The 26,142-nt window shown below is 58.0% G+C and overlaps 1 protein-coding gene across 7 annotated transcripts; it reads left to right on the forward strand.

Moving 5' to 3' along the window:
• Positions 1–1,549: 1,549 nt before the first annotated feature.
• Positions 1,550–25,052, forward strand: FGF1 (fibroblast growth factor 1). Of its 7 annotated transcripts, none has more exons than XM_083799202.1 (5): positions 5,497–5,622; positions 15,818–15,937; positions 18,944–19,144; positions 22,873–22,976; positions 23,847–25,052. In XM_083799202.1, the coding sequence occupies exons 3-5, from the start codon at positions 18,976–18,978 to the stop codon at positions 24,039–24,041; spliced, it is 468 nt and encodes a 155-aa protein (XP_083655328.1). In that variant the 5' UTR covers positions 5,497–5,622; positions 15,818–15,937; positions 18,944–18,975; the 3' UTR covers positions 24,042–25,052. The 7 variants fall into 7 exon arrangements, with proteins under 7 accessions (XP_083655331.1, XP_083655327.1, XP_083655329.1 ...); XM_083799206.1 differs by having other exon boundaries at positions 23,850–25,052; XM_083799205.1 differs by lacking the exons at positions 5,497–5,622; positions 15,818–15,937 and adding an exon at positions 1,550–2,943 and having other exon boundaries at positions 23,850–25,052.
• The last annotated feature ends 1,090 nt before the right edge of the window (positions 25,053–26,142 follow it).

Genomic DNA, 26,142 nt, shown 5'->3' on the forward strand with positions numbered 1-26,142 from the left:
TGAGGAGCGAAGAGCTTTCTTAGGCAGCAGGGCAAAAGAATTAATTTGGACACATCTCCCAACACGTCTGGAGAGCCAGGCTCCTCCGCCCGGACTCCTTCCATCCCATACATTTGTGGGACTGAGTGAGCCCTTTCCAAAGGCAGGAGCAGCCTGCAGCAGCCCTCTTCTGGCAGATGGCAGATGCTGCCAGGCTGGGGGAAAAACGAACGGCGCGCCAGGAGCAGGCGGCTGGTCCAGACACTGGGCTCTGCCAGCGCCCTGAGAGCTGCTGCTCCCCCGGAATGCCCCGGGGAGCCTCAGCGGGGCAGCGAACGGGGCCAGCGTCAGCCCATGGCACTGCCCATGGATGGCCCCGCGCCCTGACGGCGCCGTGCGGAAACGGGACTCGTCCGTGGTTCCGCCAGCCGCCACTGCCGCTCGCCGACACCGCGAAGGCTGACAAAAAGCAGTTTCCCAAGTGGGAAAGAAAGTTGCCTTGGCTCGGCTCCCAGCTATAAAAACTTTGGAAACCGCATAACAATCAGAGGAAAGTGATGATAATGAGTAGATATCAGCTACAGGCCTTACCTTGGGTGGTTTTTGTACACAAAGACAGCCATGGAAAGCTGCTGAAGAACCCCCCTTCGATGCACCGCTTCCCTGCCCAGGGAGGTACCTGCGTGGCGGCAGCTCCCCGAGCCAGAGGTGCCCCAGGCAGCCAGACCCGGGTCACCTGAACATGGGGGTCAGTTTGGGGAGATCGGGATAACTCCAGGGAACAAGGAAAAGCAAAAGAGTCAGTGGGCAACGATGGCCTGCCAGCCTGGTGTCGGACTCAGGAAAACGATGCAGGAGCTGATGCTGGGCTTGGCGAGCCAGGAACCGAAGGGAGGAAACAACGCCCAGCAGCAGGGGATGGGGAAAAATGGGTTCTGTCAGGCTAACCGGATCTATTTTTAGATAAAACTGTAATTAAGTCAGTACTTGATAATAGCAGTACTTTTAGGGTAATGGGGCTTCTGTTATGTATCTGACTTGCAACAAACGCAACATGGCACATATTAAATGGATCAGAAGATGCCTGATGCCCCAGAAACGCAATTACAGGAGCAGATCCCTCATCTGGAGAGCGCGTCCAGGAGAGTCCTGCGGGATTCAGCTCCCGGCGCTGAGCCAGTGCAGGGCGCAAGTGCACAGCGCTGGGCCGATACCCCAGGTCATCCATTACGGAACAAAGGCCGGGAGCCGTTCCTCAGCAGGCACCGCTCCCTCCCAGGAAACCGGCCTTGGGAAAGGGCAGCCCGCCGCCCCCCGCACAGCCCCGCGCCGCGCCCCGCGCCCCGCCGCGCCCGCGGCGCCTCCCGCGGCCGCTCGGCGCCCTCTGCCGGCCCCGGGGCTCCCCGCGGCTCCTCGCTGCTCCCCGGGGCTCTCCGCAGCCCCCCTGCGGCTCCCCGGGGCTCCCCGCAGCCCCCTGGGGCTCCCCGGGGCTCTCCGCAGCCCCCCGGGGCTCCCCGGGGCTCCCCGCAGCCCCCCGGGGCTCCCCGGGGCTCCCCGGCACACGGCCCCCGACCGCCAGCCCGAGCTGCAGGCAGCGCGGAAGAGAAGCTTTTGCCCTGGTGGTGTTCATAAGGAAGGATTTCTTGCCTCCCCAGAAGCGAACAGCACATTTATTCAGTGCCAGGGAGGAATTCCTTATATATATTTAAAATAAATAAATAAATAAATAGAATCGTGTGTTATCTACATTGCAAAATAGCCTGAAAAGGGGTGGGTTTTCTAATTTTTGGTCCTTAACTTTTCATTTATCCAGCACGTGCCTGAGATAAGCCATTGCTCTGCAAAGCAGGTCCCACCTCTGACTACAGGTTCGCACACCGTGGGCCCTATCCCTCATCCGCGGCCTGCCCCTGGAGCCATACGACCGGTGCTGGCTGCCGAAATGGCTTCATCCAGAGCTGCGCTGCGGAGACTTCCCATGACGAGGGAAATGCAGGTTTCCCTGGGCTTGTCTGGGTGCAGGTGCCCCTGTGTGCACACACACACTCCGGGCTGCAAAGAGCCCGTCCCCTCCTGTCCTGCCCCGCGTTGGCTTTACGGTGCGTGAAGTCCCCAGAGGGACCGGCCCCACTGCTCGCAGGACCCCCGGCACACAGCGGAGCCCCACAGCCCCTGCCTCCCCATGGCTCTGCGCACCCACCTCCAAGCACAGGTGGGATGCTCGCAGCTCACCCGCGGGGACGGCGAGCGGTTTGCAGGGCCCAGCATCGGCTTATGTCAAGGCTGCTGCAAGCTGCCAGCATTTTTTAATTGATTTATCTCCTGTCAGCTTCCTGGCAGGCTGTTTCTGTGGGGAAAGTGAGCGGAAAAAGGTCTAATGGTGCTGGGGAGACTCAGCCCTGGCGCTATGCCGCGTCCCGGTGCGAGCCCTGGGGGGACGGGGCAGAGGGTGCCTGTGGGACGGGGCAGCCGGGCACCATGCACGCACTGCAGCCTGTTTGCAGTCACCCCCTGACTGCACAGAAGCACTCTGGGGACAGAAATGGCCTTGCAGCAAGAGAAGAAAGGGCTGGGGAGCACACGGGGAACCAGCACCGGCAGCAGGGGTAGCCCCACCACCCAGGCACAGGCAGAGGTCCCTGGCAGCGCTCCGGGCGCATGGGGGAGGAGGGCTGGATTAAATCCTTGTCTTTCACCTGGGCTGGAGTCCAGCCCCAAAATAGCAGTCCAAAAGCAAGATCACATGAGGGGAAAAAAATAGCAAGGCGAAGGATTATCCATACTTCCTTGTCCTATGTGGGCACAGTGCAGCGGCCCATGCTCCGGTGACGGCAGCGCCGTCTCAGCCCCACGCACCACCGCGCGCTGCCCCAAGCTGGATTTTGCCCGGAGCCAGCGCAGCCGCGATGCCGCTGTCGGTCTGAGGGACACCGCTTCTGCTTGGAGCTCTTCCCACGAGCTGCCGTGAGTGGTGTGGGCGCGGGGCGTGCGGGCATCGCGCCGGGAGCTGCCCGGCCTGGGGGCAGCGGGGCGAGGGGCGAGGGGCAGGGTGACCCCCAGCAGCACAGCACCGTGCACCCCGACCCGGCAGCTGGGCGCCCCATGCAGCTCCCCCCCAGTGTCCCCTCTGGGCCATGGCCCCTGGAGAGCCACTGCCCTGCCCTGGGCTTTGCAAACCCTTCCCACAAGGTCTGCAGCGAGCTTCCGTGGTTCCTAATCCGCCATCGGTTTGCAGTTCAGCTGGGTGTTTGTGGCTGGGGAGCAGTTGGGGTTTCTTTGTCCTCTCTCCGGGCTCAGGTACAGAAAATGGGGAGGGGAGGCGGGGGCGGACATTTCAGTGCTGCCTGCAGGCTGCACTGGACTGAGCAGCACTTGCTCAGCCCTTCCAGCAGCACAGCTCAGAGGAGAGGAATGAACCCAAACCCGGGACCTGGGGCATCTTGAGGGGCTCATTTCAAACCAGACTTGCAGAAAGTTTTGCCTGTTGTCAGTGCTGCTTGACCCTGATTTGGGGGAAGAGCAGCAACACACGCTGCCTGGGTGCTGAACAGAAAGCAGCACCTCGTGTTTCCTCAAGGGAAAAAGCCACTCTATGGTTATTTACCGTGCTTCCAAACAACCCCAAGAAATGTATATTATTTATGGGACTCGTAGCCAAGAAGGTCAGCAGATATTCAAGGCAGCGAGGTGAGGGGGTTCCTTACCTGAGGCAAGAGCAGGAGCCAGCTCTCAAAAGCCGTCCAGAAAGCCTAGAAAAACAGCGCGGGCATCTGCTGCCACCCGGGCTTCGCCCTGGGGCCCGGGCAGGGAGGGCAGCGCTGCAGGGCCCGCGGGGCCGCGGCGGCACCGTCAGCCTTTGGGCTTTGGCCAAGCCGCTCCTCGGCACGGGGACTACTGCAGAGCTTCCAGCCACTGCTCGCTCTGCGCCTTGCGCGGGGCTGCCAGACGATTGCTCTCACCACAGACGGCTGCGTCCAGGCTGGGCAGGGAGGACACGACGTTAAATTTGGGGGGGGGGCAGGTGAGCAGTGCCACTTGCAGTGCCCAGAGCCGCCAGCTGCCTGGCACAGGGGGAGGCAGGCGGGGGGGCACAGACGAAGGCAGCTCTGTAAGAAGGCAGGGCTGCGTTTCCTAGCACTCCTTCACGAATAACCCGAACGCCTGCTGTCCGGGAAAAGCTCAGCCTAATTCAAGGGCAGTCGTTCTGGGGAGTCAGAAAAGTTCGGCTTCGTCTTGCTTGTTGTTCCCTTCCACTGTCAGCACGGGGCTACAATGGCAGGAGGAGATGTTGTGCGGGCTTGTTCCAACACACAGACAAACGGCAGAGAGCACGGAGATCCGGGGAGGCCCAGGGCCCACCCGGGCTGTGTCAGATGCGCTAAGAACGATCCCCACTCGCTGCTGTGAACTGCAGTGAACTGGGACATGTTTTTAACAAAACGTCTGGGCTTTGGACTCAGCTTGGCTGCCCAGACATACAGACTCCGTGTGAACCAGGACGGAAAGCGCATTTTAAGCAAGCCTCAGATAACCCTGGTCAAACAACACTGCAGAACGCCGGTGGAGGCAGGCCAAACTCCGCGTTCATCGCGCTTGCTTCCGTCACTGCTGCAGCCAGCACAAGCCCGGCGTCGTGCGCGTGGGTCAGCCCGCGGGCCCAGCACCCTTTTGCAGAGCCCACACCTGCACCAGGCACGGATGGATCCCCGCGTCCCGGGGGATACAGGTATCAGGCTCAGGGGGATACTTTATCAGGCTCCCGAGAGCGCCTTGGCTTTTAAGGCCGACCTCTGCCACCACGGAGCACCCCGGCACTGCCAGCACAGGGTGGGGGGGTGCAGAGCCCCCATCCCTGCAGGTCAGCCTGGCACTCGTCGGGGCAAAGGGGTTTATTGCATCCCGGGAGGGCGCAGGCAGAGCTGTGGGGATGGGAACGAGAAAAGAGAGCGCAAGAACCGCTGCTCCTCCGCCAGCTTTCTCCCCTCTGCCCCCACGGTGCCGCAGCGCCCCGTGCCCACGGCAGTGGCAGGCTCCAACCGAGCTGAGCTGAGCCGAGCTAAGCTGAGCTGAGCTGAGCTGAGCTGAGCCTGCCCTGCTGCGGCTGCAGCCCGGCAGGTGCCCACCACCGGCACAGCTCGGTGCCCGGGGCGCTGTGCCCGGTGCCCCCAGTGTGCGGTACCCGGTGTCGGTGTGCGGTGCCCGATGCCTGGTACCCGGTGCCCACTGCCCGGTGCCCGGTGCCGATGAGCGGTGCGCGGTGCACAGTGCCCAGTGCCCAGTACCCGGTGCCCGGTACCCAGTGCCCGGTATCCAGTGCCCGGTACCCGGTGCCCGGTGCCCGGTGCCCGGTGCCTGGTACCCGGTGCCCGGTGCCCGGTGCCCGGTGCCCGGTGCGCCTCCCCGTGCGGCGGGCGGGGCGGCAGCAGCAGCAGCAGCAGGGAGCGCTCGGGCCGGAGCCGCGGCCGGGGGGGCGCTCCCCTCCCACCGCAGCGCCTCACCAATAGGCTCCGGTTTGCCTTTTTTTTTTTTTCCCTTCTGTTTTTTTTTTTTTTTCCCTATTTTATTTTTCGGTTCTCCCCTGCGCTCTGACACCAGCCCAAGCCCGGGCCCGCCGGCGGCAGCTCCTCCGCGGCACCGTTACGGGTACGTCCCCCCCCCGGGGATGCTGCGGGGGCCCGGGGGGCGCGGGGGCGCGGGGAGGCCGCGGTACCCCCGGGATGCGGCGGGGAGGGGGCGGGATGCGGCCCCCCCGGGACCTGCGGCTGCTCCCAGCGGCCGGGGGCCACGCGGGGCCGGGGGCTCCCCGCCTGCTGCTCAGCACCCCGTGGTGCTGAGGGTTTGGGGGGGGGGGTTTAGGAGCTCAGAGCCGGGCCGGGAGGGGGAAAAGGGACAGATGTGGGATGTCAGGCACCGCTCACTACCTGACTGCGCCCAGAGCCCCAGTCCTTGCAAGTGTCACCGGGCTGCTGCCTCCGGGAGAGAGGGATTTCCCCCTGCGATTTCAAATTGACTGCAAGTGAAACGAAGGCTTTGACCAGAAGCTTGTATCGCAATCTGAATCACAACCTTTAAAATATTTTGTTTTGCAAAACGCAATATTTGGAGCGTTTTAAGTTTTCTCCCAAATAGGACATTTGCTCAAGTGATACAGCACTATAAAATGGTCCTTTTTTAATAATAATTGTTAATAATAATAATTTCCTTTTTTTAAAAAAAAAAAGTCCTCGGGCCTGCCCTATCAGACACCCAAGTCCCCCTCCAGCCCCAGGGTTTACCTGGACGCTGCTGCAGCCGCTGTGTGGGAGCAGCTCCTCGCCTCGCCTCGCCCCGCCACCCCGCTTTGCTCCCCGTGCCTGGGGGGTGCAGGCAGGTGCCCCAGCACCACCCCCGGCCCTGCAGGCTCCCAGCCCCACACGGCTGTGGGTGATGTGCTGGTAGCGGGCAGCCGGGGCCCTCGGGGCCCCAGCAGCGATCGCCTTGGAGAGCACCCGAGCCTTACGGGAAGGTCGGCACAACCAGGGGTCTAAAGTTTAATGGGTTCCTAAGGGCAGGACTCAGATTGGTGACGGTAGGGCAGGACAATGCCCGATTGTTCTCCCCACAAGATGGGGTCAGCGAAGCTTCCTTCGGCCGCCGCCGCAAGCACTCCACTGGCTCGGGGCGTGCAGGAACGCGCACTTGGACTGGGGCTGACCGGAGTTTGGGTCCACCGAGGTCTCCGGCCAGAGCCAGCTTCGCAAGCCCTTTGGATAAACTTTCCTTCCCAGCTCCACCCTAGCCCAGGGGATAGGCTTTCCCTCCCAAGCTCCCCAAATGACTCTGGCCTTCCTCCCACTCCTGAGACCTTGATCTTCCTCCCGGCCGTGGCAGCTCCTCACGCAGCTGGACGCGGCTCCTTCCACGTTGCTCCCCGCCGCAGCCCCTCTGCCTGCCCGCTGCTCCCCCGGCTGCAGCCCCACGTCCTCCGCCGCTGTGCTGGGAGCAGTTACCTGCCCTCGGGCCCCCCTGCGCTTGTTTTGCCAGTGTTTTCCTCTCTGCCAAATGGCGTGAGCAAGCTGAAATGCTCACGGATGTGGGGGGGAGCAGCAGGGACAGCGGGGGCTCGGAGGAGGTCCCCAGCTCCATGCTCAGCACCTGCTCCTCCCAGGCAAGGCAATCGGAGCTTGCGGCATTTCTTCTCTGTATTTGGCGTCTCTGGTTTGGCTTCGACAGCAGTGAGCAGCTCAAAGCATCATGATGGTGAGGAGTCAGGGCTAAGTGACAGGGTCTGTAATGACATTAACCACAGCAGGTTCATTCCAGTCTGCCCCCTCTTATTTCAGTGTGCTGCTGACGCGCTGATAGAGCAGACCAAAAGCAGACCCTCCTAAACGTTTGTTTTCTCTTCTGATGCCGAGTCAGAAAATAAATAAATAAAGAGGAAACCAGAGCTTAGCAGTCAGAAAGGCCCTTTTCTTTCCTTTGTAACAAAGACGGGTATTTTCTGCCTAGAAGAGCTGTGACCCAGGGAGCGTGGCTGCTCTGGAGCAATGCGATGGCAGGCCAAGGCAGGAGCAGTGCCCACGCCTCCTGGCTGCAGGGGCGGACGCTGCCCGGGGCCGGCCGTGGTTCGGTGCAGGCCCGCAGGTGTGTGACCGCCAGCCCTGCCCCGGTCCTCAGCTCCCGCTGCTGCCGGCAGCCCAGCAGGTGCCCGCAGGTGCCTGCGTTTTCCACTCTGAACTCGCAGGGACTGCGCATACCCGTCACAAGGAAAATTCCCGAGGTCATTTCAGAAGCGCCACTCCCAGTTTCCTGCAGCGATCAATCTCCTTTCGGCTCCGTGCAGTTTTCACCAGCTCCTAGGGGCTGGATGAGGCCCTTAATTAGTGCAGGAACCCAACCAAACCGCAAGTGGCCCCATCCGTTTCGCAGCATGCCCATATTCGCATGAGCAACAGTACGTGGGAGGAGGCATGAAAAAGGATTTTTAAGAGACATTGCAATCCTGAACCACAAGCACACACATTTCAACAGGAAATAAGCCTCGCTTTAGGGTACTAATTAAAGAAAGTTGTAACTTTTCAATGAGGAGGCAATCACCAATTTTCACTTTAATGGTGCAATAATTGCTAGCTGGAGGTTGAGCCGGCTCCCATCTCGTGCTGCCTGCGCATCCCAGGCTCGCCCCTGGAGGAGGCTCTGGCTTTGCAGGGCTGCGTCCTCCCCGCGGCCCCCCACGACCACCCCGCTCCCTGTGCAGCACCAAACGCCACCGGCAGCCACCCGGAGCTGCCACAGTCGGGTGCTGGAGCCCCGGCTCCGGCCGGGCAGGGGCTGACCCACCGGCCTGGCAGCACCCGGGCACGAGCACTGCTGCTGCAGCAGGCTGAGCAGACAGAAATAAACGCAGGGGAACATACACATCTTACAGAAACTGCCGTTAGCTTTTGGCTTCTCCCTGGCAGGAAATAAATGAGATGATCAGGAGAGGCTGCTGCCCTGAGCCTGGCACAGTGTCAGGGTGCAGTGCGCGCGGCCGTGCTGCCCTGGCCCCGGCACCCCTGCAGCTCCCGGGCAATTCCCATCAGAGCGGGGTGCCGGAGCCCTGCAGTGCTTAAACACCCGCCTGGTAACTGCACAGCGACCTCTGTAAGTGCGGCTGGGGCTGCCTTGGTCCGGCCTCCCCCCGCTGCCAGAGCAGCACCTTCCTCCCCAGAGCCTCCGGGGCGCCAGCCGCAGTAATGCCAAGTATGTTTGCCTCTTGTGTTAACCCCCCCTTTAATCATCCTTAATTTCGTAACCCCCAAAATCACAGGAGTTGGGATGAGATGAATGCATTCCTCTCTGAATTAGGGCTCAGAAATAAGAGGTTGCGAGGAATGGCGAAGAAAGGTGGTCATTAACCACAGGTCAACCCAAAATGCGGTCATTAACCACAGGTCAAGCCAAAGCCAGCAGCAGCCCCAGCAAGATCTCAGCAGGCAGAGCCCGGCCGGCCCCAGCCCCGCCAAGCCCAAGCAGGCAGCCCCGGCCGAGCTGGGGGCTCACCCACTAGAGAGGGGCGCAGCCCCCCGCAGCTCGTAGCCTGCGCAGAGGGAGGGGAACCCTTCCTAGGAGCCACGAGCAGGATGCCAACGGAAAGCTACGGGACAGCCCAGGGCCTGGGTACCCGGGGAAGGGCAGCGCTGGCACCGTGTCCCACAGCCCCCCGGTGACACGGCCGGCTGGGCACGGCGCGCAGCGCTGCGTGACACAGCGCGCAGTGATTCACGGCTGGGGCGTTTTTTAGAAGTCTTATATTCATTTTGTGCAACTGCATGTGAATGATTATCGTTTGGGCTGGCGGCCTGGCCGGGTTTGCTTTTTAAACGGCTCACAATAGAAATCTCTTTGCAGAAGAATTTGTTGAAAACCAGTTCAGCGAGAGAGAGGAGCTATTGCTTCGTCATGCTCTCTCAGCCCCAGCATGTTGTGTGGCCTGAATAGATGCAATAATCCTCCCTTCCTCTCTCCATTTGTTAAATAAGAAAGATGCCTGACTCAGTGGTTCTCAGTAATAGCACTTACTATTTTTTGCCTTGCATCCAGCACCAGATTATCTTATTTGAATGCTGCTGCTGCAGACAGGAGCAGACGCTGCAGCCTCGCGGAGCAGTTCCCGGGCAGCAGGGAGCAGAGCAGCCCTGCCCGGGACCTGCAGCTGGCACGGCTCTGTCTGCCACCAGCCCCTCTTTCCTTTCTGAAATTTCACGTGCAAATGAAAACAGCGGAACAAAATAACTCCATTTTCCTGGCTGCTCAATCTGGCAGATGAAGGCTAATACAAGCCCTCAGAGCACCACGGTTAATATCTATGGTTTCCTTTGAAGAACAGCTAATTCACAGCCAGTGCTAAATATTACTCTTTTAAGTCCAGCACGGCATCTTAACACACCTTTGTACCACAGCTTAAAGCCTGCTGCCCCCGCAGCCCCCACCTTGGCTCTGCGCCTGCCCCTCGGGGCGACGTCCCGGCCCCGTCTGTCCCCCAGACTCCCGGCGTGGGGCTGCCTGCTCCGAGCCGTCCTCCCAAGCCCCGCTGGTTGCCCACAACGGTCTAGACACACGGCCGTGGATGACTCACGGCCTTCTTGCGCTCAAAACGTTTGTCCCCGCTTCTGGCTCTTAATTTAGATCCGTGCTCTAAGAGGAGAAATCTGGGCGTCAGCCCTGACCTTGGGGCTTTTCTTCCCACGCCTCTGGCGTTAGCAAACCGCTGGTCCCACCTCGGGCCAAGCACTCACCCTTGCAGGGACCTTCATTCTGCCAAAATTTCTATTATTTCCATGCCAGGTGTGCAGGCGCCCTCGCAGGCTCGGCTCCCCGCAGCATCCCCAGCCCACGGGGCTCGGGCAGCTCGCCCAGCCCGCGAGCCAACCCTCCAGGCACGGCCACCGCGGTTTGCTCCGGGTGGCCCCGGTGGCCCTGAGCCCTTTCGGGCTGTGTTTGGGGCACAGAGCCCCAGGGCAGGCGCCCCGAGCCCGGTTTCTCTCTGCTCTCATCCCGGTGCTGCCGGGGCGGACAGGAGGGGGAGATCTTTACCGTAACAAATCCCAGCCTGTGCTCCAGGACGGGAACTCCACGCTCGCACTGTTTGCTTGTACCAGGGGCACTCTGCGAGCCACAAACTGCCTTGGAAATGCTGCCGACTGTTGGCGCTCAGCGCCAGGCAGCCCGGCTGCTTTTCTGCACATCTCCCCACTCTGCTCTGCCCTGGGCAGTCGCCCACAAGCGGCCATCTGCTCCAGGGGCTTTCTGCAGCCCCTGTGCCATCCAAGCAGGAAAGGGACCGCCCGGTCCCCTCCGCACATCTCCAAACCTCCCAGAGCTCCCTGCACAAAGCCCTTTCACCTGCCTGTGGCCTGGCAGCTGCCCGGAGTTGCTTTGCCTTTCACAGGCTTTTTTCCCCCAGAGAAGTCATTCGTGAATTTTCTAACAGCTGCACATCCTTACAGCGCACGTTCATGTTGTATGTAAAACTACCCACGTGGGTATATTCTTGGTTTAGTTTGCTGGCATTTTCCCTTAGATCCGTGTGTCTCTGCCTCCCGTCACCACCGGCAGCCCTGGCCAGGTCTCTGGGGGCCAGCAGGACCCCGCGGTGCCTCCTCCACCAGGTGCGGGTATCTAAAACTGCACTTTCCTTGGTGGTGGTAGCTGTTAACGGGGATGAGAAGGGCAGGGGAGCCTGCAGAACGCCGCTGCCTTGCCTCGCTGCCAGGGGAGTGCAGCGGGGCCGGGGCCGGGCTCTGTCTCGCCCGGAGCGGTGCAGAGCGGCCGCGTGCTCCTGCCTGCTGGCACCGCGGCCACTCCGCCGTCGGGGCAGGTGTCTCACGGGGACCGCTTTGGTGCCGACCTCTTCGCAGGCGCAGGTGCCTTGGTACGCTGCTGTCGGGGACGGGAGGACCAGGGTTAGGGCTGTCTCCTGCAGCGGGCTGGCACCAGCAGCACGCCGGTCGCGCTCCTCTGCGAGTGGCAGCGGGGCGCCCAGCAGGCAGCGCGGGGTCCCTGGGGCTGAGCTGAGAAACCCCAAATCTGGCCTCAGGCCATGTGCCAGAGAAGCAACCTGCCTTGCTGTCCCGGCAGCAGGAGGGGAGCACGCAGCGGGCTCACTGGCTGAATGCAGAGGCGTTATCCCCCCCGTTAACTCTCCTGTGGGGCTTTTTTGTTTGTTTTGTGGCTGAGCCTCTCACCCGAATTAACGAAGGTTCAGCTTGGAGCTTGCCTTGCTCCAACAGAAGGAAAGATCTCTCATCTGAAACTCTCCCTGCATGTTCTTGTGCACCACGGTTTCACACTGTAAGGCATTTTCTCCAGCCCTCAAGGCACGCGGATAAGAAAATTATTATTTATCGGAGGATTTTCCCTGTAATTATTATCTCAAGCTTTTGTTGTGCTGTTAAGTTATTGAGCAACAGTGTGCGTGGCAAAACACAGCCCAGGCTGTTTACTCAGGCACCCGTAGCTACTAGACACGGCATTTAAGGGAAGATATTAAGCAGCAGAATTAAGAACAGAATTCTCCTAGGCAGTTTTTCTCAGAAAGTAAAACGACAAGCCATATAGCCCTTATACAAATATTTTAGAACGAACATAATTAACTCCCTGTGCATTTTCAGGGCAGTAAATCACTGCTAAGCTTATAGCAAACCCAGAAACCGAGTGATTTTCCTTGGAACAACGGAGAATGAGACTCTGCCGGAGGAAGCCTGATTTCTGAGTGATGATATGTCTACTGATGGTTAACCACGAGTATGGCTGTGAGGTTTCACTTGGCCTGGAGATGAAACCCTCACTTCCAGCATTCTCCTCTTCTAGGGGGAAGGACACGGTATAAAGTCTGAACCCAAACGCCAATCCCAGTTTTGAAGCCTGAGCCAACCCTTGATTAAGTCTGGCCGTTCTTCAGAGGGCCAGCTGAAGGAAGTGTTACATCTGACAACACATGCAAATTGCTGCTTTTCGCTCCTAATTCAAGCCTCATGCGTTATTAGCAACAGCACGCTGACATTTTGGACCCGTCTGAGTGATGAGAGGTTGGCACGGGCCCGCAGCTGATAGCAGGGCGAAGGAGAGGGGCAGTGACAAGGCACCGGCCTGGAATGGGGCCGTCGGCAGGGAGCTTCGCTTGGGCTGGGAGCACAGGGTCAGCGGGGACTCAGCCCAGCAGGAGAACCACATCAGCCCCTTGGCGTAAGAGCACAGCATAGAGTAAAATTTTGGGGCTAGAATCTGTCAATTGGGGTCGGCTGATGGTTTCTCTGGGCAGAGCTGGTCTGCAAGCAGCCGAGCTCCCAGCTGCAAGCAGCCACGCTTCTCATTTCTGCATCTACTCGCTCCAAGGGAAAAGCTGGATAAAAGTGCCCATAGCCGGAGCACAACCAGACGCCGCGAGAAGCCTGCCCGGGGCCAGGTGCGGCGCTGGCTGGCTGCCGTCCGTCTGTCCGGCCGTCCGTGGGCGCCTGGGGCCGGAGCCAGCGGCCGCGGGGCAGCCACACCTGAGCCCAGACAGCTCCCGGCTTTGTGGTCTGACATTTTGCCCAGCGTCCTGCCTGGACACCGGGGGCGGGTGGCAAGGGGGGGGCGGTGACATTTGCGAGCCGGGCAAGCGTCACCCAGCTTAACCTCCCTGCCCGCTGGGGCCGGGGGAGCGGGTCCCCAGCAGGGTGCAGAGGGGCACCCACCGCCACCCCCAGGGCATCAGCAGCCCCGGCAGCCCAGAGCCTTCATCCTTGGGCACCCAAGTCGAGGCCACGAGGGCTGGGTGACCCGTGGCATGTTTCAGCAGCCGGTCCCACCTGCGGGTGGGTCTCGGTCGGTGCGAGCGAGGGGCCGGGGGCAGCGCTGCAGGAAAGCGAAGGAACGGGAGGATGGGAGGGTGCCAGTGCCAGCCTGCGCGGGGGTCCTGTAAAAGGCAGCACGTGCCCTCTGCTAGAGGGAAGTGGAAACCCTTGGTATGCACACAACACCAATTACCTTTTGTAATTTCTGGTAAATGCTGTAAACAGCACCTTAAAGCACGGAGAGGAGCAGATCCCTTGCTGGGGAGGGAGCACGCCGCGGGAGCAGGAAGGAGCAGCAGCCACCCCCGGCTCCCCCCAGCCCCCAGGCAGCTGCATCGCCTCCGGCTCCAAAGCCCAGAGGTGAAAGGTGCCCCCTTGCAACACATCTCCCACCTCCTCCTTCGCTGGAGAAACTGAGCTCTTGTGCTCTGTCCAGGGTGTTCTTTCCATGAGACAGGTCCCACACATCTGGCGAGCACCGAGATTAATGATTAAATCCCGCACACGAGGCCATGGGATTTGCATCTGCAGCCGGCGCTGCTCACGGACGTGTCCACATGCTTGGTCCGAGCCCAGGCAGGCCACGGGGAACGAGACCCTCCTGGCAGAGCTCCTGCTCTCCGGCTGGACCGACTGCAGGAGCTGGGGCTGTAATTAAGTTAATCACCAGATTGCAGAAGGGTGTGGGTGGGGAGGTGGGAGAGGCTGGAAGGTAATTAGAAAGCAGATCATCACTTTGTTTTCCTGTCTCCCCGCGGATGCCACCGCTCTGCTGAGATGTTGTGCTGGACGTCCCGGCCCGGAGAAGCGCAGCCATCACACACGACTTGGAAGGGAAACGTTCGGCTGCCGGCAGGGCATTCCCACGGGGCTGCGCGCAGCTCTGTCCCTGGGACGTGCACGCTTCTCCAAGGGCTTCCCCGCGGGGCACAAAGAGGGGACGGGAGCTGAGGCAGTGTCGGGAGGGTTTGACATGGCCATGGCGAGGCCGACCTTACGGCGTCCCAGCGCTGTGCTGAGGGTGGAGAGCAGGAGATGGCGACTGTGGGCAGAAGTGAAATCAATTCCCACAGCTTTGGTCACACTTTAGAGCACAAATTCCACTTACAAAGGGTAAAACCTGACTGATAAAAATGCCATTAAGCTGCTAATTCTATTGCTAGAAATAAAACCTTCTTACTGTAAACGCTGACTAGAAACAAGCCAATGCTTTCTGCTGATATGCACTAAACGATCTGTTACGTATTCACCGTAGGCTTTGCCTACTCGTTTATTAAGTCCTCCTCTGAGGATCCGAGGAACCACGGCCGTGCCTTGCACCTCCGGCCGTGCTCCTGGGCCGCCGCAGCCCGCTGGCTGTGCCCGTCACAGCCCCGACTCCGCCACGCTGCAGGTCCTGGAGCCACCCGCGCACGAGGAAACCTCTCGCTGAGCTCTGATCCTGCCTGCATCTGGCATGGCCTGTTACTCCTGGGTGAGGAAATCCGTCCCACACAGCGGATCTCTAAGACTTGCAATTAATAAAATCCCTGTTTATCCAAGCAATTTTTCCTCGGCAGGCTCGGGCAGCTCTTGGATCACCCCAGCCAGCTCCCTGAAGCCATATCTGTCAGCCCTCGTGCTTCAGGAATCCACCAGGGCAGACAATGCATGGAGGAAAGCCAGAGCCTAAATTATGTAAAATATTTTACCTGTTGTAACCATTCTCATACATCCTATCTAAATTTCCTGGGAAGAGAGCTGCCTGAAGCCAAAAGTGGGACTGGGAAATGAGCCCATCAGGAGGCAGCGCAGTCTTGTGGCACCCTGGGATAAATATGATTTCTGTTTTAATGGAGAAAATAACACGTTCCAGAGTGAAACCAATTGCAGCGTTCCCACTGAACTCACCAGGGCCTAATTCTGAGGACACTGATCTCATTAAGCGGAGTCTGAGAAAACCCTAACAAATCCTGAGTTTGGCTGTCTTTTGTTTGGAGCTTTCTCTACGATCATCATCTGATCATCTAAACGACAGTTGTTACTAACTGCACTTTTCACCAACGCCTCCAAACTTGTTCTGAAGGGATGCTCAACAGAGCCCATCCAGAACATTTCCTCCCAGCCCTATAAAAGGATTGTATCCAAGGCCAAGAAGCGTTTCAATGAATTTGAGCTGTTCTAGGCCACGGTTAGTGAGACGTTTCTGGGTTCCCATGAGCAGCAGCCGGGTGCTTTGCAATGAAGACAGAAAGGGCTCACCTTACCTGGCCGCCCCTGAATCCAGGGATCACTAGCAATCCTGCAGGCTGCCAACCTCTCGCCAGCACCATCTTTGTAAAGGGAGCAAAGGGGGAAACCGTGCCTTTTGGCCAGTGAACCTGCACTGATTTTAAAACGGGAAGGGACGGGGAGCCCCCTGCTCGCTGCCCCAGCGCACCCGCTGGCTTCTCAGCTCGCGCGGAGCTCGCCTGGCGCTGGCAGCGTGGCCAGCGCCCAGCACTCGCTCGGATGCTTTCAGAGTTTGGGATTTCACATCAGAGCCTTTGGTTTGGCAGCCGCAGCAGCCGGTGATAAAGCCTGGAACCGACCCCGAACTTCTCAGAATCCCTCAGCTCCTGGGGCCTCGCGCCCGGCTCCTCTCCCCACTGCTACAGGGAGCACGCACGCGGCCACAGGTCAGTGGGACATGGTCAGAATTAACATCTGGGTTCAACTGTCTTCTTAAGTCCTTTTTTTATCTCTAGAAAGCTCATCTCTGACCTGGGAGGTTTTGACATCTGCCACTATTAGATGGGGTAAATCCAGATGCCGGATTACACAAAATTCCCGTAAAAAACTAGCATTTTCTTGCCAGAAGTATAATAGTAGGGCCAGGAGTGGTACTGTGCATAGAGTACCGACTACACGGTCATAAAAGTATGAGAACAGCAACAGTATTTAGCAAGGAGAGAATGGGAGTGGAAAATTGTGTTCATTCAGCTTCTCTTGTGGAGTCAAAGGCAGCTGGCGAGCACTGAAGGTGTTCTAAAAATAGCAAAAAACCTTAAAAGAAATACATGAAAATGAAGAAACAATTTCCAGCAGAGCTGCTCTGTTAAAGCTATCCATAGATGCACTCAGCCGTGCAGACACGCAAGTAAACAAGGGAAGCACCAGTCTGCACCTCACCCACGTTGGCTGCGGCGCAGCGCTGCTGAGCTCCTGCTCTGAGCCCTCGGCTGCGGGAGGTTTGCTTCTCACTTCTCTCCACCACCGGCCCGGGAGATTTCTGAGAGCCTTTTGCCCTCAGAGGAAGGTTTAAGAAAAGCTTTATTTCCAGCAAATTACACCATGCTGCTGATCTTGATTAATGCTCGGCAAAGCACTGAAGCCTTATCTACCACGCTGAGTGACTTGAAAGTTTTCATTCAGAGAAAGCATGGCAGACTATCGGTATTAAATCTGAACTACTGCAAGAAAATTATGATTTCTCAATACAAAAGAAAAAAAAAAGTGTTGGGAGCAGAAACTCTAAGTACCTAATTCCAGCTGCCTGACAACTGTGTTAAAAAAAGGATTTCAAAGCTGTGCTTCAGGAGCCCACCAGCTGCCCTGGAAGGCCACCAGGATGCATAAAGCTCCTCCTGAGCAGCCCTGGGCCTCGTCACCGAGCTCACTGCAGGGCATCAGTGCTAGCACCTTCAGCCTGCCACCTAGCTATCAGCTTACCACCAAAGAGCATTTCCAAAAATACCGGGCTGTGTCAGACGGGACAGCAAGGGGCTCTTGCTTCCAAACCCGCAAAATCTGAACGTCCCAGCTCTGAGCCTGACGCTGCTTTTGTTCATTTAAGCAGCAAGAAAACCAACAGAGATGGTTGTAGAACTTGTTCTGACTTCTGCAGAGAAAGGTTAATGCTTTTGGCTTTGCAAATAGGTGCAGAGTGACATCACGCCTCGGGGAGATGCGCGATACGGGGCAGAGCTGGCCGGCAGCCGGTTTTGTGAACCAGATAAGCACCGAAACAGCTCCCTGGGCACATCAGCAAAGAGCTGGGGAAGCTCTTGTCTGATAAAGTGCGGCTTGCTAGGCGCCGCTCCAGAAAACGTGACTCCTGAAACAAGATCAGAGTGATCCTGCGGAAAGGGCAGTGGGGAAAAGTTTAAAATAACAAGTGGCCGGGCCCCTGCGCTCTGACCCCGTGCTCCGCTGCCGGCCCCGTGACTTCACCCCTCCAGCTGCGGCACAGCACGGACCGCGGGTCGGCTGGCGAGGGGCCCGTCCTGAACTGCTTGCTGCCAGAAAGAGTTCAGGCCTCGGATGACAGAGAACGCTTCTTCCTCCACGGCTGTTTTCCTCCCCTAGGAAATCTCGCTGTTCTAATAGCGACCCCAAAGGGACGCGTCTGAAAGAAAGGGATGAAGCCTGTGAGCTAACCGAAGTCGGTCGAAACGGCTGGGCATGTCTTCAACAACAGCAACCAAGTCTTTACTTCCAAGGTTTTAGTTTTTAAGTGATCAAAACTTTAAAAAAAAAAAAAAAAAAAGGCAGTTTCACATATTTTTATCTTCTGCAGACTTTGGGGATCCACTTGGAGGCATAGTTTCCCCTCCTTGCAGCTGCATTTGCGAAGTTAAATAGTTAGGAGCTTACAGCCAAATGTTTAGAGATTATACACACACATCGAGAAGCAGATAGCTGTGTGCGCGTGTATTGCCGCGAGTTGCACTCCCGGTTATCTCCCAGGTCACTGGGAAACACACACGCTATGATACCAGTTCAATCCTAATTCAACAGTGACACAACTCAGTGCTAAATAGATGTTTTCACTGTCTGTAAACAACATAAATACATATAAATAGCGAGCATATAACAATTCCCATATATAGCTCTGGGAATAAATAGTGTTTAAAGTAATTTCCTCTATCTAGGTTTATCCTGTGCCCTGTCTTTTCCCGTTCATAAATCCACTTCTCTGTAAGCACTAGGGGATGTTGCACATGAGGGTCAGCGTGTTCAAGGCAGACTTCAAATGCAGTTTCTAGGCCAGGCATCTGGCTTTGTTTCAGCTGGGATACCAGGGTGCACAAACATGATATAAGCTACCCTCAAAGCTCCTTTTTTTCACATGCATTTGATCACCCACACTTGTGCAGGTAAATCTCCTGCTCACTGCCCAGGCAACGGAAGCCTCCGGTGCCCTCGCTTATCGCCCGTAACATCGAAATTTTGTCCTGACCCTAAGCACGTCTGTGCCTCAGCCAGGTGAGATGCAGAATGCCAAGACAGGAAGAAATGTTTGCTTATCTAGCAGCGTGTGAGCAGTCCTAGTCATAATCATGACTGAGAGGTATAATAGTGGAGAGAGTTATTAGCCTGGGCTTCCTGCCTCCTGTGGGCTCCAATCAGACGCTGGGTGTTTTCAGACTTCTTCTCGAGCGTGTAATTTTAGTGCGTACGTCAATAGAAAGCAGAAAGAAAACAGCGTTCGCTACGACACAATTAAAAGGCCCCCGTCCCTGCCGCCGGTGAGCAGACGACCACCAGCCCTCCCACTCCGGGGAGCATCACCGCGCGGGCTGTGTCACCACCACGGCCACGTGAATCACCTGCCCCGGCCCCCTCCCTGCCTGCCCCTTTATAAGCGTGGCACCGCGCGAGGAAGCTCGCCGCGCCCGCTCTCACCTCCCCATCTCTTGCAGCCTGGGCACCAGCCGCCGGCAGAGGCTGAGGCATGGCCGAGGGGGAGATAACCACGTTCACCGCCCTGACCGAGAAGTTCAACCTGCCCCTGGGGAACTACAAGAAGCCCAAGCTCCTGTACTGCAGCAACGGGGGCCACTTCCTACGGATCCTTCCCGACGGCAAGGTGGACGGGACGCGGGACCGAAGCGACCAGCACAGTAAGCACGCGCGGCGTGGCTGCTCGGCTCTCCTGCTTGCTCCTGTGCCTGGCGCTGCCTTGGCTAGCTTCTTCCCTGGGAAGCATCCCGGCACGCGGCTGGGAGCGGGGCAGGCAGCGAGGCTGACTGGTCCTTACTGGGATCATGGGCGGGCAGAGCGCCCAGGGCACGACTGAGGTAGTAATGGGAGCTCGGCTGCTTACGAGCAAGCTGGTAGCTGGAAAAAGGGGCTGAGGAGGAGCTGCACGTGCTGTGTATGGCCACGGCCATCACACCTGGTTGGACGTCCCCCGGTGCTGCCCCTCGGCCCGAAGGCTCGGCAGGGATGCGGTGTCTGCTGGCAGCGCCCCCGCCCTGCTCCCTGCGCACAGGGCCCCGACCCTTCTGCGTGCAGCACGCGTTTTATCTGTGCTGTGCACATGGTGTCTTCTTGCCTTCGGTACCTTCCCTTTCCCCTAATGTAGCAAATTAAATTCCTGTGGGATACAGAAGTCCAACAGCAGCAAGAATCAGCCAAAAGGGAGTTATATTGTGACTCGCGGCTTTAAAAATGCAGGGATGGCAAGGAAAGGTGCCCGTCTGCCCTTTCCAGAAGTTCCCCGTGCCACCAACGGCACTGACGGCTCCTTCCCTCTCCCTGCCAACAGCTCACACCACCAGAGCCAAGCCCGCGGCCGAGGTGCTGAGCTCTCTGGCTTTGACCGAGCTGTGCCAAGCCACCAGAGGAGAGCTGCACGCCTGGCCTGACGCAGAGCCCCCCGCCCCCATTGCGCTTTCAAAGTGCTTGAGAGGATTTGGGAAATTGTGCCCGAGGGAGCGGGGCAGGCAGAGCGGCTCCTGGGGCACAGGGGTTAGGGCTGGGGCCGGATCCTGCCCCTCCCTGCTCACCGTGCTCAGCAGCAACCTTTCTGCAGCCTGTGTACACCGTACCCCCGGCGCTTACTGGAATATAGCTGGGATCTGCCAGGCTCCTGTTTGGTTAGAAAGAAGCACTGGGAGGAGCCCAATTAGCCTTACAAATTCTAAGAAAAGCATTTTTTTTTTCTTTAAACCACAAGCGTCCACGTGGCTTTCTCCCCCAAAGTCAACCTTTCCTCATGTTACTGCTGTTTCAAGAAGAGGCAGTTTGCGCAGAGTTTCAAGTACAAACATCATTCCCCTGCCCTTCGCAGCACCCTTGGCAGTGTCAGGGAGAGCCCAGCACTGCAGCCCCAAGCCCAGCACCCCCTCCCCGGGACTGCCCCCACAGCGAGCATCTCCCCTCCGGCCACCGGTGCCAGCCCCGGCACGCTCGCACCTCGCCGGCTGCCGTCCTGGCCGTGTGTTTGGGAACCTCTGCCAGCAGGGAACCTCCTGCAAACGATCCCATAAACGTGGATATCCGACCGTACAAATATTTACAGAGGAAACTCCGCGTAGGGCGGCGTGCCAGCGGGAGGTACGCCTCTGGGCACCGAACGCCGCGCGCTCCGGGGTCCCTGCCCGCGTGCTGCAGGCACCAACGCTGCTCCTTGGCCAAAGTGCCCCCCCGGGGTGTAACAGGAGCAGAGCAGGATGCTGGCCGCTGCTTGCACAGCTGCTGCAAGCACCAGGTGGCACGCAGAAAGCCAGGTCCCTGCGGGTGTTGTGCCCTCTGAGCCAGGTAGGGCCAGCGAGGGACCAGCCACAGCTGGGCAGTGCCTGGAGGGGGCACCGGGAAGGGGGAGATGCTCCGGGAGGGACCAGGCTCAGGAACAGCCACCCTCCAGCATCCAGCAAGGGGCCGGTGTGTGCGGCTGCATCGCAGCTGGCATCGCCGTCCTGCAAGCAGCTGCCCACGCCCATGCGCGTGGTGCTCCAGATAAATGCTCAGTTGCATCTGAAATTGTCTCACCAAGTGCTGGGCACAAAATCAAGGAGGATACCTAATGGGAAAACAAAAAGTCACTCGTCCTGGGCTCTCAGCACCCAGCCCTACGTATTGATTCCTTCCCTGGTCTTTTGCTGCAGCACTCGGGCATCCCAAGCTTTCATCGTGAAATGAAAAAAAACCTTACCTGAGCATTTTAGGCTCTTGAGGATGAAGCCCAACTCATTTCCAAAACCAGCCTTACCTTCTCTGCTTTGTGCAGTTACTTGAAGGAGCAAACTCTCTGTACAGAGCTGTGAAAGGACTTGCAAGAATTGAAGCACCCTCCCCTGGACAGTTTTGGGGGCAGCTCCGTGGCTCTGGTCCCACTGCCCCTTCCCTGGCCAGGTGGGTGGGAGGCAGCACCGCGGGAGCACCAGGCGGGCTGGGGGCTGCAGCCCCGCCGTGCCCCCACCAAGCCCCTCCAGCTGAGCAGGGAGCACCAGAAGCGAGGAACGGACCCGTCGCAGCAAAGATTTCCCTGGGACCTGGCTTCTGCCACACTGAGAGGCCACACTGCACGCTGTTCTGGAAAGGATTAAATAAAGAAAATTAAAAAAAAAAAAAAAAGGAAGGAGCTGGAGCGAAGGCGTCTGCCCACACTTCACTCAAACCAACCCCAACATTTCTGTTACAAATCTCTACAGGAAAAGATCAGGAGAAAAAGCTGACTTGGAGATGGGAGCGATAGTTTGGAAGAGCTGGGGTTTTGCACGTCACCCCGTGTACACCCGCAGCTCCCCGCAGGTGCCGACGCGGCCGCTCAGCGCGTGCCCACGGCGGCGATGCGCGCGCTGCTGGAACCGCGTGCGGGAGAGCCACCCCCCGGGCTGCACCCACACCGCCTCTGCCCCTGCCTTCTCCTGACAAATTCATTGATCAAGAGCTAGAGCCAAGCTGTAATCACTGTAATTAGCTAAGGAAGGAAGAAAGGAACCCACAGGGGTAAAATAAGTAACCGCACAAAGGGGAAGGTTAAGCGGGCTGGGGAGGGAGGTGGCGCAGACGCTCGGCCTGCTGCTGACCCAGCTCGCCTCCCACGGCAGGAGGACAACCAGGAGGGGTTTTTTTGTTTGGTTGGTTGGTTTTTTTGCCTTGGCATTGGGAGCCCGAGCCCAGGGCTGCTCAGGGAGCCCGACACCGTGGGCTGTGCCGGCGGCCGCACTGCAGCCCATCGCTCTGCACCGGCAGGCCCAGATCCCAATCGCTATCGAACACGTGCCTCCTGCTCACATCAGCTGCAGCAATAACAGGCACGGCTCACGGACATCTGCAGGACGCCCGGGTTGTTCTCCAGGGTGAAGGGCGGCGCTTGCTGCCCCTCTGCAGCGCGCAGGAGCTCCCCAGCTCCCCGACTGCGCCTGGCAAGGCGGCCTCCGACGGGATGCTTTGGGGCACGGTTTCGAAACGCCGGCATCTGAAGTCTGTCTGTCCCCGGTTTAGCTCTCAAAATACTTCTTCATGTGTCACTCCTCAAGTGTCTTGTCAAAACCACATGAGAAATTTGTAAATTAGAGCCAGAATTAAAACCCCAATCATCTCCTGTGTCCCATTCCAGCGTCTTAACCAAAAGGCTGCCCTTCCTTTGATGTAAAATAAGGAAAAAATTGGTCTTTGGTTCCTAAAACATGGCTATGGGGTTTCTTTGAAGGGGAGGGCACAGGGAGATGTTTTCATTACACTCTGTACTGTTTCTTATAAACTCTTTATAACCCAAGCTTCAGCACCAAAATACCCTGCTAACTTTCCTAGCAGCTTAGACATTATCTCTCACATTTATTTTTCCCCTTTTCCTATTTTCCTCTTATTTTTGTTGTTGTTGTTTTATTTTTACTTTCAGTTCAGCTCCAGCTAAGCGCGGAAAGCGTGGGTGAGGTTTATATAAAGAGCACCAAGTCTGGGCAGTACCTGGCAATGGACACCAACGGGCTCTTGTACGGCTCGGTAAGCACGAGGCTCCTGTGGGACCGGGCACCGAGAGGTTTTGAGGTCTGCAGAAATCTCGTAGCTCTGAGTAATGCAGACCGCAAGCAACAATTAGCCTCTGTTTGTTATTTTGGCAGCTGGACGGCCACTCTTCGTCCAGCTTTATTTTGGGGGGCGGGAGGAATAAACAAACAACCCAATAGCACCATTTGCAGCCCTGCCTCGAACAACACTTGACAAACACCACGAGTCGTGCTTGGAGCAGCAGCTGCTCCCTACCAGCCCGGCAGCTGCTGGCTGCAGGACCGGGACCCCCGCAGACCCCGAGCTGTGCCAGCTCCAGGGCTCTGTGAGGGGACCGGGGGCTGCCAACAGGGCTGGGGTGAAGCAGAAGCCTCCCTGGGTTTTCCCTCTCCATCCCCAGTTCTCTGGCGCCGCACCAGAGGTGGTGACAGCACCAGCGTGAGCAGGATGGTGTGGGGAAGGAGCTCCTGTGCCCAGGAGCCATAGGACACGGTGTCACCAAAAATAATCCCGGTCTTTGAGAATAGCCCATTTATAGCTAAGTGCACGTCACGTAATCTTGTCGGCACGCTTCCTAGCCTCGCCAGAGAGTTGCTTTGTTCCCTGTGCTCGGCCCCTAAACCCGCAGCCAGCACTGATCACTGCCAGAGCAGGAGCATGTGCCAGCACCAGCTTACAGAGAGCGGTGCTCGGCTCAGACGTTGCCAAATGAAATGCCCGGGTCAGGGACAGGGCCCTGCCAGGTGAGCCAGGAGCAGGCCAGGGAGATAAATCAAGGCCCCGTACCTGCACGCTTCACATCACCTCGGCACGGCACAGAGACGGGGCAGGTGCTCACTGCCGCCGCCCGCGGCTCTCTTCCAGCAGCTACTGGGCGAAGAGTGCCTGTTCCTCGAGCGGATCGAGGAGAACCATTACAACACGTACGTCTCCAAGAAGCACGCCGATAAGAACTGGTTCGTCGGTCTGAAGAAGAACGGGAACAGCAAGCTGGGGCCACGGACTCACTACGGGCAGAAGGCGATCCTCTTCCTCCCGCTGCCTGTGTCGGCCGACTGAGCCCCCACCCCGACCCCGACCCGAGCCCCCCGTGCTGCCCTCCCTCTCGCTGCCCCTCTTTGGCTGGTCTGGCAGAGCCAACCAAGCGTTAGCGCTCCGAGCTTTAGGTAAAGGCTTTAACAAAACCAAACCAGAGCTACCCAGCCCCGCACGACGCTTCGCAGAGGTGGTGGAGAACCCCGGCACCTCGGCCTCACCACGCTGCCTGGGGTCATGCTGGGGGGCTGAGGATGCCCCGGGACAGCCGGGCACAGGGGACGTGCACCTTCCCAGCCCGGCTGCCCTCCTGACCCAGCACCTCCCCGGGCACTGCGTTAACGTATTTATCCATCTCAGCACGTCGCTGCTAGTACGCCCTCCGAGCCATTCCAAACCGCACCGTTATTCATGCCATCGAGTCAACGCCTGGTGAGACGCTTGCAGATAGCCTCGTCGTGCTAAGCTAAACTAACAGCAGCCAAAAGCTCCGAGTCCTCGACATCTAAGCCTTCCTTCCAACATGAATACTGCTATATTTCATGCTAATATCAACCATATGTTATTTGTATTTATTTATTAAGTAAATCTGTCTCTTACGCAACCTGTCCAGAAGTGCTTGTAGGCACCAACACGCCGATGTTATCCTGGAGAGGACAGAGCAGAGCGGGAGCGATCAAAACCTGATTTGGGGGCTCTGTGGAAAAGGCACCGGGGCCCCTTGGTGAGTCTGGGGTTCGGCCATGGTGCGATGCAGCCCGTGTTCCCCAGCACGCCGCACCTGAGGCCCACACACAGACGTGGCCGGGCACTGAACGGACTGAACTGAACACGGACAAAGGCAGGGAGCCCCACGGGTCGCAGCAAAGCAGCCGTGTCACAACGCTATGCCAGGCAGGCCGCTGGCACCACAGCAGGGCAATGCACTGGGGCCCAAGTTAAGGCCAGTCCTCTCCGTCGTAGATGGAATTTTCAAGCTGTAAATAAAACGTGCTGGTACAGCGGCAGAATAATAAAGTTTGATATGAAATATTGGAACAGGCTACGTTTGGTCTTCAGTTAAAAGAAGCTTGAGAAAAAAAGTGTCTAAACCTCTCTGGGAGCTGGAATGGAGTGCAGTGCCTTAGCACAGGGATGTTTTGTGATGAGATGACAAAAGGCAGTCACTCAGCTGGCAGCACCCAGGCAGGGACACGTGCACGGGGACCCCTGCACTGGGATGTGAGGGTGACACAGCCTTGTCCTGTGCTGCAGGTGCTGCTTCTGCTCCAGAGACCACGGGGTCCACCTGTGGTGGTTGAAATGCAGCCGATACACAAGGTTCAAGGCTCTGTTTCTGTTTCAAGGAACAGCAGGGAAAGGCTGGAAGGACTCCCCAGTCTGCACTGGGGACCATTACCCAGTCCCAGTACCACTGGGCAGCCAGAAGCTTCCCCCTGCTGAGGGCCCCGGCACAGAGCAAGGTACCCGGTGCACTGCCAAGAGTCCGAGCGGATGCTCCCACTGCATGGAGGGGGGCAATGCTCTTCATGGCCTCTACAGCAATAATCAGCATTTTGCTATTTCTAGCAAATGTGAAAAGAATCGACTGTGCAATTCCTACGGGGGAAAAATATCCAGGAGCAGCAGGACTTGCTGCCGTTCAGGTGGCTGAGGGGCGAGGTGAAATTCATCCTGGGCAGGAGCTGGGCTGGGGATGTGCACAGAGCCATGGAGCCTCATGACTCCTAAATGCTTTTTCCAGTGCTTCCTTTCCTGCAGTCAGGGCCTGACTTTCCTTAGTCAACAGCAAAAGAAAAAGGGAAAAAGAGGCATTTAGGTACCCAGGGTAACCAAGGTTGTTAAATATTACATCGTTGAATAATAATTACAGGCCAGTGGTGGAAAGCACTCCCATTCGGATGGGAAAAGACAGGTAATCACATTTATTTTACCTTGTTTTTGTATAATAAGTCCTTGGAAACAGTAGAAGTGTGTACTTGGCAGGAGCACCGCAGCAGCTCAGCCGCTCTCTCCAGCTCTTTGCAGTGGGAACACCACTAGGTGAGATCCGCAGCATATTCGCAGAGCTGAACAATGGACCTACTGTTTTCATACAAAACTTTCTGAAGAGCGAAAACAAACA

This window comes from Anser anser (genome assembly GCF_964211835.1).
Source record: "Anser anser genome assembly, chromosome: 14".
Lineage (NCBI taxonomy): Eukaryota > Metazoa > Chordata > Aves > Anseriformes > Anatidae > Anser > Anser anser.

Coding starts and splice junctions, on each gene's coding strand:
- FGF1 (XM_083799201.1), top strand. CDS start 18,976: ATGGCCGAGGGGGAGATAACCACGTTCACCGCCCTGACCGAGAAGTTC. Junction 19,145..22,872: donor GGACCGAAGCGACCAGCACA/GTAAGCACGCGC, acceptor TTTTACTTTCAG/TTCAGCTCCAGCTAAGCGCG. Junction 22,977..23,846: donor ACGGGCTCTTGTACGGCTCG/GTAAGCACGAGG, acceptor GCTCTCTTCCAG/CAGCTACTGGGCGAAGAGTG.